The sequence below is a fragment of the Artibeus jamaicensis genome, unplaced genomic scaffold (genome assembly GCF_021234435.1).
Source record: "Artibeus jamaicensis isolate MK-2021 breed Jamaican fruit bat unplaced genomic scaffold, CSHL_Jam_final contig_419, whole genome shotgun sequence".
NCBI lineage: Eukaryota > Metazoa > Chordata > Mammalia > Chiroptera > Phyllostomidae > Artibeus > Artibeus jamaicensis.
The window spans coordinates 2962799-2983671 of NW_026521824.1; the positions used below are offsets into that span (position 1 = coordinate 2962799).

General features: G+C 39.5%; 1 protein-coding gene across 3 annotated transcripts in view; it reads left to right on the forward strand.

The window, feature by feature from the left end:
- Positions 1-5134: 5134 nt before the first annotated feature.
- ZNF287 (zinc finger protein 287) overlaps positions 5135-20873 on the forward strand; it is a 28701-nt gene continuing 12962 nt past the window's right edge. Inside the window, exons 1-6 of one of the 3 annotated variants that reach the window (XM_053665709.1) lie at positions 5135-5414; positions 5893-6016; positions 6319-6881; positions 7747-7847; positions 9437-9563; positions 10062-10148. In XM_053665709.1, coding sequence (XP_053521684.1) covers positions 6479-6881; positions 7747-7847; positions 9437-9563; positions 10062-10148 — 718 coding nt within the window. In that variant the 5' untranslated portion in view covers positions 5135-5414; positions 5893-6016; positions 6319-6478. The remainder of the gene's footprint in view (positions 5415-5892; positions 6017-6318; positions 6882-7746; positions 7848-9436; positions 9564-10061; positions 10149-20873) is intronic. The other 2 variants (XM_037165952.2, XM_037165960.2) reach the window with 2 other exon arrangements.

Here is a 20873-nt window from a genome sequence, read left to right on the forward strand (position 1 = left end):
AGGTGAGTTGAATCAGCTTGTTAAATTGAAATATTCCACTTTTAGAACTCACAGAGCCCTATCAGATATCATCCTTCTTTTTTAAGAAGTAGGAGTATGAGATACAATAACTCATCCTTTACACTGGTGGGAATTCCAGACATGCATCATACCACTGGACCCCTAAAATTTTACTGCTGTGGCAACCCCTGAAACTCTGTAGGATTTATCTCCATCATCTGTAGTTTTAACCAAGTTTTACCAAGACCTCCAACATGCCTGGCACTTCTTACTTATCAGGGAGATGAACATATTTGCTAAATCAATGGCTGAATACTATGTTTATACTGTCTAAATCTGCTCTAGCAAAGCAATTGGAATGACTTTTATGATTTTTATAGCAATCCACTGTCATCCTTCAAGATTCATGTATTTTGGAGGTGCTTGACTGTTGAATCAATGTTGCTATGCTGAGGACCACCACCCTGCACTCTTTAGGTCATTAAGAGAGGAATGATTCTCTACCATTCCCTCTGGGATTGATGCTGTTTTGTTTTGTTTTATTTTGTTTTTACTTGCATCTTAACCAGGGATGGGGTATGGAGGTACTTTCAGAGCATTCCACTTGGCCTTCCACATTTTGATGGCTCTTATCTTACAGGCTGAGGAAGCAATTTGACCTGCCAACTACAAGTATGCTTATTCCAATAGTATATTCAAGGTCTTGGGAAACTACCAAATGAGACAGTGAGCACTGTTGACATGCCATGAAACATAATTCTACTTATTACCTAGCTCCCATATTCCTCCATTCTAACACAGAGGTCATCATGATGTTTCAGGTACTTAAATAGGCTTCAGGTACCCACAGCCTTGAAACTTGTGGGTATCCCACTCTCCCAGTGTAGCCATAGGTTCCTTTGAGGGGAGGACTGGGAAATCATTGCCACATGGGCTCAATGCAGTGTTGCAGGGGCCTTCTCTCCACCAATGTGGCTTCTTCTTCATTCAACAGGTTATGGGTCTGAAAGCTGACTAAGGTTTGTAAATTGAGCAAAAGATTGTGACACTTTATTAACCACAACCTCTTGATCATCCATCTTTTATTTCACTTCACTGTATAGATTGCGCACCACCCAAGCTGTCTTCCCACATGTTGTCTATACAGACGTCTTGTTCTATTAATTGTCTCCAAAGCTCTCTGAAGATAACATACTCCCTCTACTCTCCTACCATCCATTTCCACTTTGATCTTACTGCTCATCATGCTCAACCGGCTTGCCTGGTTTCCGAAAGTTAAGTGCCACCCTTAGGGAGCACGGTTCTATTACCAATCCCCTACTGTCAGCCTCAGTCTGTGGAAGACAGCCACCACTGAACTTCTCACCAACACACTGTGTACTTCATCAGAAGGTTTTCCAAGCCGCCCAGTGAAACATAGCTGATTTGCTTTCCAGACTTACATACTCTGCCTGTTCTTGGGTGCTCACTTCCCTAAGCCTTTAAGTCCGACTTTCACTATTTGCCAGAAATTTCTGGCATTTCTGCTCAGTGTAGGGTCATCTATTTCTTCAAGCCTCCAAAAGCCCTAGCAGTATGTTAGCACCATCTCCTGGCATCCTTGCCAGAGTAATTAAACCCTTATCACATTAGTGTACTCCTTCTTAATTAACTTTCCAGCACTCAGCTCTATGCCCTGCTCTCCTTGATCCAGCATCCTCAGGATCGAGACCATGTATTCTTGTTCCTGCAGATACAGATTGTCTAGGGTCTGCAGCAACTTCAAGGGATAGTTATTTTCCTAAGGATTTATTTATTTATTTATTTATTTATTTATTTATGAAAAGGGGAAGGGAGAGAAACATCAATATGACAGAGATACATCAATCAGTTGCCTCTTGCACACAACTTGACTGGGGACCAAACCTGCAACCCAGGCATGTGCCCTGACTGGGAGTTGAATTTGCAAGCTTTTACTTTGCAGAGATAACACCCAATCAGTCAGGGCTTCTTTTCCTCCCTGATAAAACCCAGCATTTCCCCTGTTGCATTCCATGGTGACTTGACCCAAGGAGGGAGAGAAAGAGTAGATTATGAGAGGGGCATAGGTTTTATTGCAAAGTAGAGGCCTCTGTCTACATCATCTTCAAACAAGGCCAGGAGGTGTGGGCCACTTTTGCAGGCCCAGGGAATTTAAGGAGGTAGGTGTTTCGAGATGTTTGACTACGTTAATCCAAATGTCCCCATCCTGAGTCTCAAGGTTCTATTCTTTTCCAAACATGTCCTGACCTTGGCATAGTAAACTTCCTGGGATTGAGAATTCAACCTTATCTGAAGTTATGCTGCTCTTACATTTTGCCATTAGCCTTCAAGAAGCCCTCTGATTTTCACACTCTTCCTCAAATTGGAGGTTAACCACCCTCTCAGCCTTTCCTTGTCAATAACTCCCAGTAATAGCCATTCAATTTCATAGTCCTTAAAATTTCTAACTTCCCAGTCTCACAAAGCCTTGAGATACAGCATACATGAGTGCATTTCCTTCCATCAGTATCCCATCCCAGTTCAACACCAGTGACAGTTTTAATAATTATGGTGCTACAGCCTGACATGCACTGTCAGTACTCCACCAATCACAAATAAGAGTGTCCTCATTACCAGCAAGCTAACAGATGACCAGGAGCCAAAATCTCTGTTTAGAGTCAAATTTCCTAGGACCATTGCTAGAATGGACTGTTATAGGGCAGCTACTTTGGAACCAGATTCTCTGCATGGGGTAAATGGTAGAGGATTGTCTGCAGAGGTGTTACTGGATAGTGTTCTCCAGAAAAATACCTTTAAATGAATGATACCTATAAGAAAAATTAGGCAGATGGAAATGTTAAAATGCTATACAATTGAGACAGAGGTCTCACTTGACTACAGAGAACTGAAACTAGGATGGCCCTTTAGAGAGGTTACAAGTTAAGGCAAAGGGACAAGGTCTTTGAAGCCCTGTAGTGAGCATCACTGGATGTGGACTGCCCCTGGGGGTGAGAGTTGCAAGGCAACTCTCTTCAGCCAGGACAATTCTCATGGAGGTTTCTAGTTGTGAGCCGTTGGCAGGCAAACATACTGGCAGCTTGGGGAATGGGTACCAGCACTATGGGCCCATCACATTGTATCTGTAGAGTGTATTAAGTTTCCAACCTCCGTTGTTTTATGTTTTGCTCCCTGCAGTTCTGTCAGTTATTGTCTGATATCCTTTAAGGCCTATTATTAGAGACATACTCATATTTTTGATGGGTATATCTTTGCTGTCAAGTTTTCCTTTTATAAGTGGGTAACATGCTTATTTTTCCCCTTATAGTCTTTTAAAATTTATTCCACTTTATAAAATATTTGGACTATTTTATAATATAAAACTTTTGGAATATTTTAAAATATAAAACTTTTGCCTGCATCAATCAGGGTTCAGCCAGAGAAGCAGAACCAGTAGGACATAGTAGATACTAAAAGTTGGGGGGGGGCGGTTTTGGCAAGGAATTGGCTTATTCAATTGTGGAGGCAAATTAGTCAAGTCCAAAGCCCATAGGGCCGTCTGTCAGAAAGGGCATCCTGGAAGCTTTTCCACAGTTTCTTCATCAAGGAAGCCTCAATTGTGCTTTTAAGGCCTTTCAACTGATTGGATCAGGCCCACTCAAGTTATCTGAAGTAATCTCCTTTACTTAATTCAACTAAATTTATAGACTTTAACCACATTTACAAAATACCTTTACAGTCCTGATCATTTTGGCTCAGTTGGTTGGACATTGTCCTGCAAAATGAAAGGTCACCATTTGGATTCCCAACTGGTGGGATCAGGGCATATGCCTGGGTCATGGGTTTAGGGAGCGTACTACAGCCACAATAGATGTTTCTCTCTCACATCAATGTTTCTCTCCTTTTTCTCTTTCCCTTTTCTTCTCTCTAAAAATAAATAAATAAAATCTTTTAAAAATACCTTTACAAAGCCTGGATTAGTATTTGAATAGCAGGAGATTGTAGCCTACCTGAGTTGATACATTTGCCTGGTGCAGTCATGCTAAGACTCTCTGACCCTCCTGCCATCAAGAGATGGGGTCTCCATCTGCCTCTGCTTGATTCTGCACAGACTTCTGACTGGTTGACCAAGAGTTTGATGGAAGTGATGCCAGGAGACTTCCACGGCTATATCATAATCAGCCATGTCCCCTAGAACACAACTCTTAAAGCCTGGTGCCACTAGCTAAAAAGTACAACCACCCTAGTACTCCATGCAGAAAAGGCCATATGTGAGCATTCTGGTAAAATCCAAGCTTAGCTCATCCTTAGGCCCTGTCGGCCCATGCACAAGACATGTGGGTGAACAAGTGAGCATAATAAATAGGGGTTTTTTTAGATTATTTATTTATTTGCTTGTTTTTAGAGAGAGAGAAGGGAGGGAGAGAAACATTGATCTGTTGCCTCTTGCACGCCCCCAGCAGGCAGGGCCTGGCCGGCAACCCAGGCTTGTGCCCTGACCTGAAATAAAACCGGCGACCTTTCCGTTTGCAGGACCTGTCAGGGCTAAATGGTTTTTCTTAAAAACCATTAAGTTTGGGGGTGGTTTGCCAAAACATCAGTAGGCAACAGGAACACCTAGCATATGTTTTTCTAGCATTTTTATGTTTTTATTATCAAACATTTTGTTTCGAGTCTCTTACAAACAACGTGCTTTTGGATGTTGTTCTTGTTTCTAATCTGAGAGTCTCAGAATCAATCTCCTGAGGAGGAAGTTAGAACCTTTAACAGTGAATGATTATTTACAGTAAAGCCCGCACCAGAATTTCAGGTCTTTTTGCCTTTAGACCTGCATCCTCTCTGCCCATCCTTTCTCTGGGAACTCTGGCACCAAGTTTATCATTAATTAGCGCGGGGCACTAACCCTCCACAACCGCATCCTCCCTCCGTCCGCTGCAAAATCCGGGCAGCACCTCGGCCTCCAAGTCCTCTACCAGACCTGACTCTGGCCAGGAACACTTTAAGGTTCATTCACAGCCTTGAGGCGAACAAGCAAGTCAGGGTGATAGGGCGGAGGAGGTTGCCATGGCGACAAGTCGAAAGGGAGATGCAAAGGAGGCCGGGAGCGCAGCTTCTGATTGGCTCAGCATACGCGTAGCTTTCGCCTCCCGCACATGCGCACTGGCGGCGAAGAGAGGTCTAGGCGAAGCCGAGGTTCTTAGGTTCCGGGCAGGGCTTCTCAGGACTGGACTGGAACGCGCTGTTTCTGGCTGACCTACCTTGTGCTTTCCGGGGAAGGGCAGTGGCGGAGCTAGAGGCCCCTCTGCAGCGCGGGAGTGAGCCCGCCACGCAGGCGCCGGCGATCGCGCCCCCGCCGCCATTGTTGCCTGGGGCCTCCCGGCCGCTCTGGCTGTGCGTCCGCCGGGTCCCCGCAGCAGGTAATGGTGTCACGGCGCCGGAGCCGATTGTCCTCGCGATCAGGGCACGAGCCGTAGCCGATTCAAGCACGGGGGCCCGTGCTCGCGGCCTGCGGGGAGGTGAACGCAGTGTGAAGGCTGCTGTGGGGTGTCCAGCCCCAGTACAGCGCGTTGCCTTGCTCAGACTCCGGCTGACCTCGACTCTCCGGGTGAAGAGGAGTTAGGGAGACCCTCTGAAAAAGGGAGGCGACAGGGGGCGGGGCGAAGCCTGCGCACCTGCTGTGCAGGACCTTGTAAACTGTTTACCTTGGTGACAATACTGATTGAGGAGGGCTCAGAGCTGGAGCCCGTGGACAGGTGTTACGGGTTCTTCCCCAGGTCAGGCCAGTTTGAGGTTTTCTTCAGGAATCCTGGCTTCAAATTTATTCATAAGGAATTGTCTTTGTTAAAATCACATAAAGGACTTCAAATCATACCAGCGTTTTCTACTTCTTTCCAGACCTGCCTGCTTGTCTCCTCCGCCCTCAGATAGTGAAAAGCTAGGATTTGGTGACACTAATGTGCAAAGCAGGTAAATGGTTAGCTGTTTCATACATTTAAAGATATGATGCAAGAAGACCAAGGTAAATTCTGTATTTTGGGAATGTCAAACTCGTTTTCACCAGGGATCACATCAGCCTCGTGGTTGCCTTCAAAGAGCCGAATGTAATTTTAGGACTGTCTAAATGTACTACTCCTTAACTGTTAAGGAGTTAAAATCACATTCAGCCCTTTGAAGGCAACCTCGTGGCTGATGTGACCCCCAGTGAAAATTAGTTTGACACCCCTCCATATGTGTTTTTGCGTACTGGCTAGTGTGTGTGTGTGTGTGTGTAGCATACAGCACTAGGAATTCTTGACTTTGTGGTCTGTTCTTGTGTTTCAGGGTTTCCTAACCATCCCTACAAGTTCAAGAATTTGAAACTAAGGCTGATGACTCTACCTTGAGTCTCTTGTACCCTTGTCTTTGTGGCTGTAAGATGGGACTCAAGCAGTTGGCTCACTACTAGAGAAATAAAGGATATTGCCAGATTGACTCTGCTGCAATGTCAGCCTCAAGTAAGAGGGTGACCAGTTCTTCACGCTCCCAAATCTTTCTAATGTGGAAGCCAGACAAGGCTCAGAGTGGACCCCACAGTGTTGGAAAGGAAACCCTTGCTTCAAGACTCTTGCGTGACAGTGAGACTTGTCGACAGAATTTTAGGAATTTTCCATACCCAGACCTGGCTGGTCCTCGAAAAGCATTGAATCAATTACGAGAGCTCTGCCTTAAGTGGCTGAGGCCTGAGATTCACTCAAAGGAACAAATCCTGGAACTGCTGGTGCTGGAGCAATTCCTGACGATCCTACCTGGGGAGGTTAGGACCTGGGTGAAGTCTCAGTACCCAGGGAGCAGCGAGGAAGTGGTGACTCTGGTGGAGGATTTAACTCAGATTCTAGAAAATGAAGGTGAGAATTATAGAGCAGAGAGGGGAGGAATCCTGGGTGTTTAGAGAAGATGACAAACATATCTGAGAGCAGTCTATTAGAGCAGTAAGGAAAAGGAAGGGCAGTGAGTGAATGTGAACAGGCTTTAACATGAGCCCCATCCTGTGTGGTATTCCCCTTCAGATTTCTTGGAACCAAATACACATTATCTAAATCCAGAGGAGAAGTGTCATAAAACAATGACCAAACACAACTAAATTACCCCCTGGTGAGCCCTCAGGTATTGAAGGGAGGTTTGAACCATTCTGCCAACAAATCATTTGCTTTGTGAATTGGAGTCTATAGTAACATACTTCCAAATAGGTAGAAAAGGGTCCAGAGAGCATTATTTAGTGAATACACAACTCAAAATTTGTATCACATGAGGGATTAGTAGAAAATTATGAATTTGATACATATACTTAAGAGTCTCAGAGCAGACTTATTTTTGAAGCCTCCACTGATGTCTTAGGACTAGTTATTGCCTCTTTCCACTGATTTTTTTTTTAAGAGAGAGGGGAAAGGAGGGAGAAAGAAGGAGAGAAACATTAATGTGAGAGAGAAACATTGATTAGTTGCCTCTCACACATGCCTTGACCAAACCTGCAACCCAGTCATGTGCCCTGATTGGGAATCAAACCAGCAACCTTTCACCCTTCAGGATGACGCCAGCCAGCTGAGCCACACCCATTAGGGCTCCGATCATTTTTTGAAGTAGAGGTGCTGTGTTTGGTTTTCTTCTGACTTCTCATGTTAAGCAAGTGTAGGCATCTATTTGGTGATAAGTTCCCTAGGCAATTTAAACAGGACTGATCTCCATCACGGTCTCTTTCTTTTCTCTACCTAGCTGTTCCTCAGAACTCTGCCCTTTCCCAAGAGACCCGAGAGGAAGACCCCAAAGGAAGACATGCTTTCCAGGCAGGGTGGCTAAACGATCTGGTGACCAAAGTGAGTTTTCGTGTCTTCTGTGATCTTAAAATGCCTTCATAATGTGTGGTGATACTTTCTTTCCTGGTCTTCTAAATTCATTGACCCCAAAAGTTCCAGGAAAGACCTAACCCTCGGTTTTTCTCCTTAAGTCACCTTGGCCTTTTAGGGTAGATGAATGCGCTGTATAGGAAATGGCATTGCTTTCTCTCACGTTCTGATCTTAACACAGCAATATTCATTTGAGGTTAAGGGATTGACCTGCACAGCCAAATGGGTATAGGTTTGGTTCCTAGTTCTGCCATTGAATCTATAATTTGGGGCAAGACACTTAACCACTCAGCCTAGGTTATTTGACTCTAATAAACAGAATATTCTTCTTAGATTATGAGGATTAACTTTTAAGAGACTTGTTACCCTCAATTACAGTAAGTGATTAGTAAGATCACGATGGGATAAAAAATAGTTGCTAATGTCATTTTTCCTCATTAACAAGTAATCAAAGGTCATGTATTACATATAGTGTTACTTTTGATCACGAGTCTGTGTCATTTTAAGGGAGAGCAGCTCAGGCCACCATAAGAGAAAGGTTTACTTAAAAATATACATGGTCTGAAATTGGTAACCAGTGTAAAATTATTTATAGGTAATATGAATATTTTACCTGAGAAAACTAAGAAAATAAAGGAAAAACTGTTAGAAACAATAATAAAAATTTGAAGTCACTTCTATAGAAAATGGCATACAAAAGTTAATCACTTTAACTCTATAAAAACCAGATAGATGATAAAATGAAATTAAAGATTCATTCACAGTATTACCCCCCTCAAATTTAAAACAGCTAGGACTAAACATAGTATAAATTTTGTAGTAACTTCATGTTTTGTATAATTCTATTGGATATGAAAGAAGTCTTGAATATTGTAAAACTGTCAGTTGCCCCTAACTTTTAAACTTAATGTGATTTCAAAGTCCTGATACAATTTTTTAAAGAAACTTAAAGTTTACTTGAAAACCATGTAAATGTGATCAAGAAATGTTTTTAACAAAAGGAAGAAGAACAAAGAGGTATGCAAAATATACCTAAAAAGTACAGCAGTTCAACAGTGATGGAAAAGAGGAAGGCCTTTGCCCTTAATTACGAAGCACACAAAATAGCTTAAAATTTTAATTTAGAACACAGCAAATTCATTCTTTTGTTGTTGTTGTTGTTGCAGATAACAGTGGATCTCTATTTTTGTTTTTTAATTAATTTTGTTGTTGTTCTATTAAAGTTGTCCCAATCTGACCCCGTTGCTCTTCCCTGCCCCGTTCCCCTTGTGTGGCAAAACCATTCAATTCTGTGTCATCTATGTTTAAAACCCTTTTTTCTTTAAGATAGAACCATCAATGCACTAGTGGCAGCAGAAAACAATAAACTCTTCTTTATATTCAGTTATTCTTTTAAGACTGTTCAGGTCTATACACTCATCTATACACTGGGTAAAAGTTTGGACTAGACACCTTTAGGATCCCACTAAAGCTCAAGCTTCTATGATTCTCCCCACCACACAAACACCTCCCCTTCCTACTAGTTCTTGAACCAAGTTAAGCTATATTTGCTGTTTTAGGAATCAATGTCGTTCAGAGATGTGGCTGTGGATATTACCCAGGAAGACTGGGAGCTAATGCGTCCTGTACAGAAAGAATTGTACAAGACGGTGACATTACAGAACTATTGGAACATGGTTTCTCTAGGTAAGCATCATCTACACCCACGCCTCCCAGGATATCCACCAGAGTATCTTTTTTTTTTTTTCTCCTTCTGTTGTTAAAGATGGGTTGGGTCTGTGGAGTACTTTGCCAAAAATGGGGCCAAGAGGTCAGCGGTGCTTATCCCACTTGGGCACAGAAGTGGCTGTGTTCTATTTCCTTTTTCCCAAGTGAAAGATTTCTAAATGGAAGATCGTTGAAAACTGATATGCAGTTTCACAGGGCTGCCACCAATGCTGTACCTTGCTCATTCTACACTGCCCCTGCAGTTTCCTTCACATATGTTCTCTGTGCGGAGATCCTCCAGGGTGCCAGGAAATTTCTGTCCTAGCTCTGAAAAGGGCATGGACATAATTTATTCCATCACAGCCATGAACTCTTATTTTCCTGTAAAGGTCTATCCAAATGGATAAGAAGCTAAGTAATAAAATTTGAACAAATGTTTATATTTAGGATAAAACTCATTATATTCCTTCTGAACAGGACTGACAGTGTACAGACCAACTGTGATTCCCATATTGGAAGAACCATGGATGGTGATAAAAGAAATCTTAGAAGGCCCTAGTCCAGGTGAGAGAAGAACTGGCAGATGAGAGGCTTTGCACTCAGCCTGTATTACCCTAAGTGAGGTAGATATGTTTTTAAACAGGGCCAAGTCATTTTCCAGAAAGACATCCCAGTCTGTCAGGAACACTGAGATATTTGGCATCACTTCCTCACAGAGGCCATCTTCAGGAAAAGATTTCCCAGATACTATTTTTATACCTTTTCCCTATATCTGATTGTATCTTTTTCCATGACCCCTGAGTCCCACACCTTAACACACTGAGGCTTTGATTGTACCACTGTTCTATCCAAGCATGCATTAATGTCATCTAAAATCTGAAATTTCAAACCTTTTTGAGTTTCTTTTATTTACTGACAAAACCCCATAGCCCCCTTCCACCACCTCCCTAACTCCACTTCCATTTCTTTCTTTTTTATTTTCTAATTATTTAAAAAAGACAATTTATTCACAAGACAAAAATTTTCATATATAAAATATCTTTTTAAATTTTGTATAAAGCCAGACAAGTCTTTCATGTGTGTACCACATTCACCCAGTTCCTACATCTCCCCAACACACAATCACTGTTACTTGTTTCTAGTTTATTCCTACAGGTATTTGTTTGGTTTGCATAGAAAGTCAATGTGAAAATATTTGTCTACGTGTAGCACACTGTGAACACAGTTTTGTACTTTGCTTTCATTACTTAGAAGTATATCTTGGTAAGTGTTCCAAATGAGTATGTAGAGCTTAAACATCTGCATCAGATTTTATTGTGTGTCTCATGTTTTATTGAACCTATTCCCTGGTGAAGGACTTTTTGGTGGTTCCCATTCCTCTCTTCCTTCACAACAACTTTACTTTGAAAGATTTCAAGTCTGCAGAAAAGTTGACAAAAACAGTACATTGAACACCTATATGTTTTTTTACCTGGAATCACCATTTATCCTCATTCAGCCACTTTTGCCTTATCTCTTTACATGTATACACACATACTTTGTTTTTGCACTAAACCATTTGAAAATTAGTTGCAGGCATCATGATATCTCACCCCTAAATATTTTTTTATATATCTTCTAAGGACATGAACATTCCCCTAACATAAGTACAATACCATTCTCCAAATATTTAACACTTTTATAATAATGCTACTAATGTATAGTCAAATACTTAGATTTCTCCAACTGTCCCCAGATACCCTTTTTAGATGTTTTTCTCCCAATCCAGGATCTAGTCAGGAATCACATGCTCCACCTGGTTATCCTTCATCTTGGTCCTTTTTAATCCAGAACTCTTCTACAGCCTTTTCTTTTTTTTTCTTTAATCTTTCGTGATATTGACATTTTTTTAAACTATCCAGGCCAGGTTTATTTAAAAATGATCCACATTTACCTAATCGTTTCTTCATGGTTAGATTCAGATAAAACATTTTTGCCAAGTGGCCCCTGCTATTGTAGTTCAGTGGTTTGAGCGCTGGCCTGCAAACCAAAGGGTCACTGGTTCCATTTCCAGTCAGGGCACATGCCTGGGTTGCGGGCCAGGCCCCCAGTAGTGGACATGCAAGAGGCAACCACACAATGATATTTCTCCCTCTCTTTCTCCCTCCCTTCCCTTTTCACTAAAAATAAATAAATAAAATCTTAAAAAAACAGTTTTGCCAAGAGTACTTTATAAGAATGTACATTCCATTGCATTTCCTCAGAAGACACGTAATGTCATTTGTCTCATTTGGTGATACTAAGTTTGTGCCATGTACTGGATCTCTCCATTTTAGGTGCTTAACTTAGGTGCTAAGTTAAAGGTGCTTTTTTTCTTTCTAATTAGGAAACCTGTGGGTTGATACTTAGCCACCACATGACTGTTCCCTGATAACCTTTTATTTAAGGTTCTTATCCACTGATGATCTTTGCTTTATTACATAGCTGGTTACAAAATGTGATTTTCTAATTCAGCCATCTCTTCTAAATGATTAATAGCACTCTTTTGTACAAAATGACTGTCCCTTTTCCCACTCCATTTTTATGTGTATGTATCACTATAGAAATTCAATGTGTCATTAGTTCATTCCAGTTTGAGGGGGTTCCATTTTTGATGCTCAATTGTCCCAAATTTGGGCAATACAAGACTTTTTTAAATTGAGGTATAATTGACATAAGATACTATATTAATTTCATGTATACCATGTAATGATTTGATATTTGTGTACATTACAAAATTAGCACCACAATAAACCTAATTACTGTCTCTTATCATACATAGTTACAAATTTTTGTATGTGATAAAACTTTTTAAGATCTCTTAGAAACTTTCAAATATTCAGAAATTTTCAGATATCCATTATATATAGTCTTCTTAACCATAGTCACCATACTGTATATTACATTCCCAGGACTTATGTATTTTATAATGGAAAGTTTGTACCTTTTGACCTCCTTTACCCACATCTCCCACCACCACCCCCACATACCCTTTCTTCCCCTCTGGCAACCAATAATCTGCTCTTCAATCTAGAAGTTTGGTGTTTTGGTTTTTGTTTTTCTTTGATTTGTTGGTGGTTTTGTTGTTGTTGTTGTTTTAGGTCCCACATATAAGTGAAATCATACAGTATTTGTCTTTCTCTGTCTTTCTTATTTTACTTTGCATAATGCCCTCAAAACCCAAATAATAAGATTAATTTTTTATGGTTGAGTAGTATTCTATTATATCTGTAGACCACATCTTCTTTATCCATTCATCCACTGATGGACACTCAGGTTGTTTCCATATTTTGGCTGTTGTAAATAATGCTGCCACAAACATGGGAGTACATAATATCTTTTTTAATGAGTGGTTTCATTTTCTTCATATATATATCCAGAAATGGAATTGGATCATGTAATAGTTCTTTTTTTAATTGTTTAAGGACCCTCCATACTGTTTCCCATAGGGGCTGCACCAATTTAAATTCCCACGAATAGTCCACTTCCTTGCCAACACTTCTTATTTCTTGTGCTTTTTGATGATAGGCATTATAATGTTTGAGGTGATACCTCATTGTGGTTTTGAATTGGTTAGTAATGCTGAGTATTTTTTCATGTGCCCATTGACCATCTGTGTGTTCTTTGGAAAAATGTCTATTCAGGTCCTCTGCCTATTTTTTAATCAATCGGTTTCTTTTGTTTTTGTTTTTGTTTTCTATTAAGTAGTATGAGTTTTTAATATATTTTTTAATATAATTTGCAAATATTTTCTCCCATTCTCTCTGAAAAAAGTAGATTGCTTTATTATTTTGTTGATGATTTTCTTTGCTGTTCAGAAACTTTTTAGTATGATGTAGTCCTGTTTATTTTTGCTTCTGTTTCCTTTGCTTTTGAAGTCAGATCCAAAAAATCATTGCCAAGACTGAACTCAGGGAACCTATCACCTATGTTTCCTTATAGGATTTTATTGCTTCCAGTCTTACATTCAAGTCTTCAATCCATTTTGATTTAATTTTTTTGTGTGATTCAAGATAGTGGTCCAGTTTCATTCTTCTGCATATGGTTATCCAGTTTTCCCCACAGTGCTTATTGAAGACACTTTTTCCCCATGTGTATTCTTGCCTCCTCTCTCGTAGATTAATTGACTATATATGCATGGGTTTATTTCTGCATTCTGTGTTCTGTTCTGTTAATTTGCCTCTATTTTTATGCCAGTACCATACTGTTTTTATTGCTATAGCTTTTTAATATAGGTTGAACTCAGGGAGCATGATGCTTCTAATATTGTTCTTTCTCAGTTTGCTTTGATTATTTGAGGTCTTCTGTGGTTATACAAATTTTAGGATTGTTTTTTCTATTTCTGTAAGAAATACCATTGGAATTTTGCTAGGGATTGCATTGAATCTGTAGATTGCTTTGGGTGGTATGGACATTTTAGCAATATTAATTCTTTCAGTGTGTGAGCTTGGAATATCTTTCCATTTGTTTGCGTTGTCTTCAATTTCTTTCAGCAGTGTCTTGTAAGTTTTTAGTGCACAGGTCTTTTACTTTGTTGGCTAAATTTATTCTTAGATACTTTATTCTTTTTGATGCAGTTATAATTGGAGTTTTTTTCTTAATTTATGTTTCTAATAGTTTGTTGTTAGTGTATAGAAATGCCACAGATTTTTGTATACTGATTTTGTATTCTGCAACTTAACTGAATTGACAGTTTTTTGGTGGAGTCATTAGAGTTTTCTGTGTATAAAATTATGTCATCTACAAATAGGAACAGTTTTATTTCTTCTTTTAAATTTGGATGCTTTTTATTTCTCTTTATTGCCTTATTGCTGTGGCTAGGACTTTCAACACTATGTTGAATTACAGTGGCAGAGTGGGCATCCTGATTGTGTTCCTGACCTTAGAGGAAAAGCTGCCAGCTTTTCACCATTGAGTGTGATGTCAGCAGATGGCTTGTCTTATTTGTCCGTGTTAAAGTATGTTCCTTCTATACCCACGTAGTTGAGAGTTTTAATTATAAAATGGTGCTGAATTTTGTCAAATGGTTTTTCTGTGTCTTTTGAGATGATCATATGATTTTAATACTTACTTTTGTTAGTGTAGTGTATCACAGTTGATTCGTGGATGTTGAATCATTCTTGAATCCGTGGAATAAATATCAATTGATTGTGGTAAATGATCCCTTAAATATATTGTTGAATTAGGTTTGCTAATTTTTTTAAAGAATTTTATTCATTTATCTTTACAGGGGAAGGGAAGGAGAAAGGGAATGAAACATCAATGTATGGTTGCCCCTCGTGCGTCCCCTCCTGGGAACTGGGGCCTGCAACCCAGGCATGTGCCCTGACTGGGAATCGAACTGTGATCGTTTGGTTCATAGGCCCGCGCTCAATCCACTGAGCTACACCAGCCAGGGCAGTTTGCTAATTTTTTGTTGAGGACTTTTGCACCTGTGTTCATCAGGGACATGGCCTTATTTTTCCTTTCTTGTGGTGTCCTTGTTTGGTTTTGGTGTGAGGGTAATGCTGTCCTCATAAATGTGTTTGAAAGCATTTCATCCTCTTTTATTTTTTGGAAATCATCAGTGAAACTTTGGTCATCTGGATTTTTGTTTGTTGGGAGGTTTTGATTACTGATTTAGTCCCCTTATTAGTAATTTGTCTATTCAGATTTTCTGCTTTATGATATAGTCTTGAAATGTATGTCCCTAAGAATGTATTCATTTATTCTAGATTGTCCAGTCTCATAGTAGTCTCTTATGATCCTTTGTATTTCTGTGGTATTAGTTGTAATATCTCATCTTTTATTTCTGATTTTTTTAAAATATATATTTTATTAATTATACCATTACAGTTCTATTTCCCCCTTCATTCCCCTCCACCCTGCACACCCCCTCCCCCACCATTCCCCCCCTTTAGTTTATGACCACGTATCTCAAGTTCTTTAGATTCTATATTTCCCATACTATTCTTGCCCTCCCCCTTATTTTCTACCTACTGTCTATGCTACTTATTTTCTGTACCTTCTCCCCCCTTCTCCTTCTCCCACTCCCCTGTTGCTAACCCTCCATGTGATCTTCATTTCTATGGTTCTGCTCCTGATCTAGCTGTCCTCTTAGTTTGCTTTTGTTTTAGGTGTGGTTGTAATGGCTGTGAGTTTGCTGTCCTTTCACTGTTCATCTTTTTTATCTTCTTTTTCTTAGATAAGTCCCTTTAACATTTCATAGAATAAGGGCTTGGTGATGATGAACTCCTTGAATTTGATCTTATCTGAGAAACACTTTATCCGCCCTTCCATTCTAAATGAAAACTTTGCTGGATAGATCAATCTTGGTTGTAGGTCTTTGGATTTCCTGACTTGGAATATTTATTTCCAGCCCCTTCTTGCCTGTAAGGTCTCTTTTGAGAAATCAGCTGACAGTCTGATGGGAACTCCTTTGTAGGTGACTCCTTTGTAAGTCCCCTTATCTCTTGCTGCTTCTAGGATTCTCTCCTTCATTTGAATCTTGGCTAATGTAATGATGATGTGCCTTGGTGTGTTCCTTCTTGGGTCCAACTTCTTTGGGACTGTCTGAGCTTCCTGGATTTCCTGGAAGTCTATTTCCTTTGCCATATTGGGGAAGTTGTCCTTTATTATTTGTTCACATAAGGTTTCCACTGGTGGCTGTTCCTCTTCCCCTTCTGGTACCACTATAATTCGGATGTTGGAACGTTTAAAGATGTCCTGAAGGTTCCTAAGCCTCTCCTCATTTTTTTTTGAATTCTTGTTTCTTCATATTTTTCTGTTTGGTAATTGTTTTCTTCCTTCTGGTCCACTTCATTGATTTGAGTCCCAGTTTCCTTTCCATTACTGTTGGTTTCCTGTGCATTTCCCTTCATTTCAATTAGTTTAACTTTCATATGTTCCTCTAATTTGTGACTAAAATCACCCAGTTCTGTGAGCATCCTGACCACCAGTGTTTTGAACTGTGCATCTGAAAGTTTGGCTGTTTCTTCATAGCTTAGATTTATCAGCTCTGGGGCTCTGAGTTGTTCTTGAGCCATGTTTTGATCTGTTTGTGCCTGTTACATATGAGGAGTGGAGCCCTAGTTGTTGGGGGGGGCACCCAGGTCACTGGTTTATGACGCTATATGTGGGGGCGGGGTCAGAGAGGAACAATGGCGGTTCCCTCTGCCGCTTCCTGCCACTAGGGCCCGCATGGTCCGTCTCACTGCTAGCTCCTTCACCGGTTTATCTGCACGCTAATGTGTGACTGCAATCAGCCCTCAGTGGGTCCGCCTGCTTCTCCACACCTGGGATCTGCCCACGGCTGCTAGTGCACCTGGGTCACATACCGAGGTCAGTCTGGTGGATCTTTCCTGCCTGACCCGGCTCTGCTGCTGGCTCTGCCCTCTTACCGGTTTGGCTGAAGGGTTCGTTGTCAGACTTCCGTGTAGTCCAATTTTCTGTGGTTTGGCTGCATTTTTGTTGCTAAAACTTCATTGTTTTTAAACTTGGTTGTGCGAGAAGAAGCAGTGCTTCCACCTACGCCTCCATCTTGGCGGAAGCTATTTCTGATATTTATTTATTTGAGTCCTCTTTTTTCTTGGTGAATCTAAAGAGGTTTGTCCTTTTTTATTTATCTTTTCGAAGAACCAGCATTTAGTTTCTTTGATCTTTTCTATTATCTTCTCATTCTCTATTTCACTTATTTTGACTCTGATCTTTATTTCCTTCATTCTTCTAAGGTTTTTGGGCTTTATTTCTTCTTTTCCTAATTTTTTAAGGTATAAAGTTAGATTGTCATTTTCTTTCTTTTTATTCTTTTTTTCTCTTTTCTTAATCTTTTTTCTTTTTTTAATTTTCTTTTAAATGTTAATTTGGTCTTTATTTTTTTATTGCTGTTCATGTACAGTTGTTTAAATTAGATTGTTTATTTGAGTTTTTCCTGTGTTGTTTTTTTCTCTGATAAGTATGTATCACTATAAGCTTCCCTCTTAGAACTGCTTTTGCTGCCTCCCAGAAATTTTAGTATGTTTTTTGTATGAAGGTGGTTTTGATTTCTTTGTTAACCCACTGGTTGTTCACTAGTATGTTGTTTAATCCACACCCAGTTATGATTTTTTTTCAGTTTTCTTCTTGTAATTAATTTCTAGTTTTATACAATTGTTATTGAAAAAGACGCTTGGCATAATTTTAATTTTTTTTAATTTATTAAGATTTGTGTCATGGCCTAACATGATCTTTCCTGGAGAATGTTTCTTGTGCTTTTGAGAAGAATGTGTGTTCAGCTGCTTCTGGATGGAATGTATTGTATATTTCAAGTCCATCTGCTCCAACGTGCCCTTTAAAGCCAATGTTTTCTTATTCATTTTCTGTCTGGATGATCTATTCATTGATCTAAGTAAGGTATTAACATCATCTACTATTTTTTTTTAATTTTTTTAAAGATTTTATTTATTTATCTTTAGAGGGGAAGGAGAGAGGGAGAGAAACACCAATGTATGGTTGCCTTTCATGCATCCCCTGCTGGGAATTGGCCTGCAGGGAACCAGCATGCAACCCAGGCATGTGCCCTGACTGGGAATCGAACTGAGATCTTCTGGTTCACAGACCTGTGCTTAATCCACTGAGCTATACCAGCCAGGGCCCATCATCTACTATTTTTATATTGCTATCTATCTCTCTCTTTAGGGCTGTTAATATTTGTGTTACATAATTAGGTGCTCTTTGAGGCACAACTACATCAATGTTACATTTTGTTGGATTGACCCCTTTATCATTCTGTAATGTGCTTCTTTGTCACAATCTTAACTTTAAAGTGTGTTTTGTCTAATACAAGTATAGCTTCCCCAGCTTTCTTTTGGTTTGCCTTTTTACGGAACATCTTTTCTATCCACTTTCAGTTTGTGTGAGTCCTTATATCTAAAGAGAGTCTCTTATAGACAGCATATAGTAGGTCTTGGGGGGTTTTACCCGTTTAACCACACTATGTTTTTTGATTGGAAAATTTAGTCCATTTACATTTAAAGTAATTACTGATAGATATGTATCTATTGCCATTGTTCATTGTTTTCTGGTTGTTTCATAGTTCCCTCTGTTCTTCTTCTCTTTCTTTCTTTGTGGTTTGATGACTTTCATTAGTGTTATGTTTAGATTCCTTACTCAGTATCTTTGTTTTTATCTATTATAGGTTTTTTTCTTTGTGGTTACCATGAGGCTTACATGTAACAACCTATATTTATAACAGTCTATGTTGATAATTTAAGTTTGAACACATTCTAAAACTTTAAATTTTTATTCCCCTTGATGTTTGTTTTTGATGTAAATAAGATTTACATCTCATTATTTTGTGTATTCTTTAACTATCATAGTAATTGTAGTTATTTTTACTACTTTGTCTTTTAATCTTTATGCTAGATTTATATGTGATTAATTCACTACCTTTACCATATGTTTAACTTTACCAGTGAAATTTATACCTTTACATGTTTTCTTATTAGTAATTAGTGCCCTGCCATTTCAGCTTAAAGAAATTCCTTTAACATTTCTTGTAAGGCTGGTTTAGTGGTGAATTCCTTTTGTTTTGACTTGTCTGGAAAATGCTGGGTAAAGTATTCGTGTTTGGAAGTTGTTTCCTTTTAGCATGTTGGATATATAAATGCAAGTATATCAGGCCCTTCTTACCTGCAAAGTTTCTGCTGAAAACTCTGCTGATGGTCTTGTGGGGGTCCCCTTGTATGTAACAAGTTGTTTTTTTCTTACTACTTTTAAGATTCTCTATCTTTAATTTTTGACATTTTAATTGTAATGTGTCTTGGTGTGGATCTCATTGGGCTGATTTTATTTGCAACTCAGCTTCCTGGATCTACATGTTTCCTTCCTTAGGTTAGAGAAGTTTTCAGCCATTATTTCTTCAAATAAGTTTTCTGCATCTTTCTGTCTCTTTTGGGACTCCTACAATGTGAATGTTATTCTGTTTATGTTGTTACATAAGTCCCTTAAGTTACCTTTGCTTTAAAATTTTTCTCCTTTTTAATGGCTCTGTTTGGTGAGTTCCACTGCCCTGTCTTGAGATCACTGTAGAGTATTTTTCAGTTCAGTTACTATATTCTTCAGCTCTGTAACTTCTGTTTGGAATTTTCTAGCATTTTATATCTGTTGAAGTTCTCACTATGTTCATCCATTCTTCTCCCAAGTTCAGTGAGCATCTTTATGACCAGTACTTTGAACTGTATGTGGTAAATTACTTATCTCCTTTTCATTAAGGTTTTTTTCAGAGGGTTTTTTTCTTATTCTTTCATTTGGAACATATTTCTTTGTTTCCACATTTTTCATGTCTTTCTATGTTTGCTTCTATGTATTAGGCAAAACAGTTGCCTCTTCCAGTCTTAAAGGAGTAGCCTCGTGTATAAGATGAATCTTATTGTTCCATCTTACCCCAGTTCTTGGTTGTCTCTTGAACTTTTCTGATTGTCTAAGGAACCTGACTTGTTTATTTTTATTTTTTCTTTATTTTTCTTTATAGATTTTTGTGTGAGAGAGAGAGACAGAGACACAAAGAAAGAAACATCAATTTGTTGTTGCACTTATTTATGCATTTATTGGTTGATTCTTGTATGTGCCCTGGCTAAAAATCGAACCCGAATCCTTGGCATATCAGGAAAATACTCTAACCAACTGAGCTAACCAGCCAGGGCCCAGCCTGATTGATTGATTGATTGATTGATTGGTTTGTTTGTTTGTTTGTTTATTTTATTGTTGTTAATTACAGTTCTCTGATTTATTTTTCATAGCTCCAGTTTTGGGGGCTATGCCAAGACCTGTCAGTGTTCCAGAAGGAGGGATTTCAGTCAGCTCCTAGTTTCATGATAATTTGAAGCCAAATCCTCAGGCAGCAGCTTTTAAAGTGTATGAATGTATACAGTCCTTTGGGGCCACAATTCCAGGTGAGCTGGAGGTGTCCCTCGTGCAGCAGTTGCAAAAATCAGGGCTCAAGATGAGTGGAGAAGAACCTTTCTAGGAGGAACTGGCAAGCTGTGACAGGCAGCAGGAGAGCGCAAAGATGGCACCCTTGGCATATGTTCCCTGAGAGCACGTCTGTAGCCTCCATGTGTGGCACACCTGCAACCTGTCTTCAGGCAGAAGCTCTAGGACAGTAAATAGGTGTCTTTCACAGGAAGACTGGGATCATGTTTTAGTTTACTGTCTGTGCAGTACCCTGGGGGTGGTAGCCTGCTAGTAATTGTCCCTCTGATTGTTACAGTCCCATGGGACCCAGAAACGCAAGTACTCCTTCCCTCTAAAACC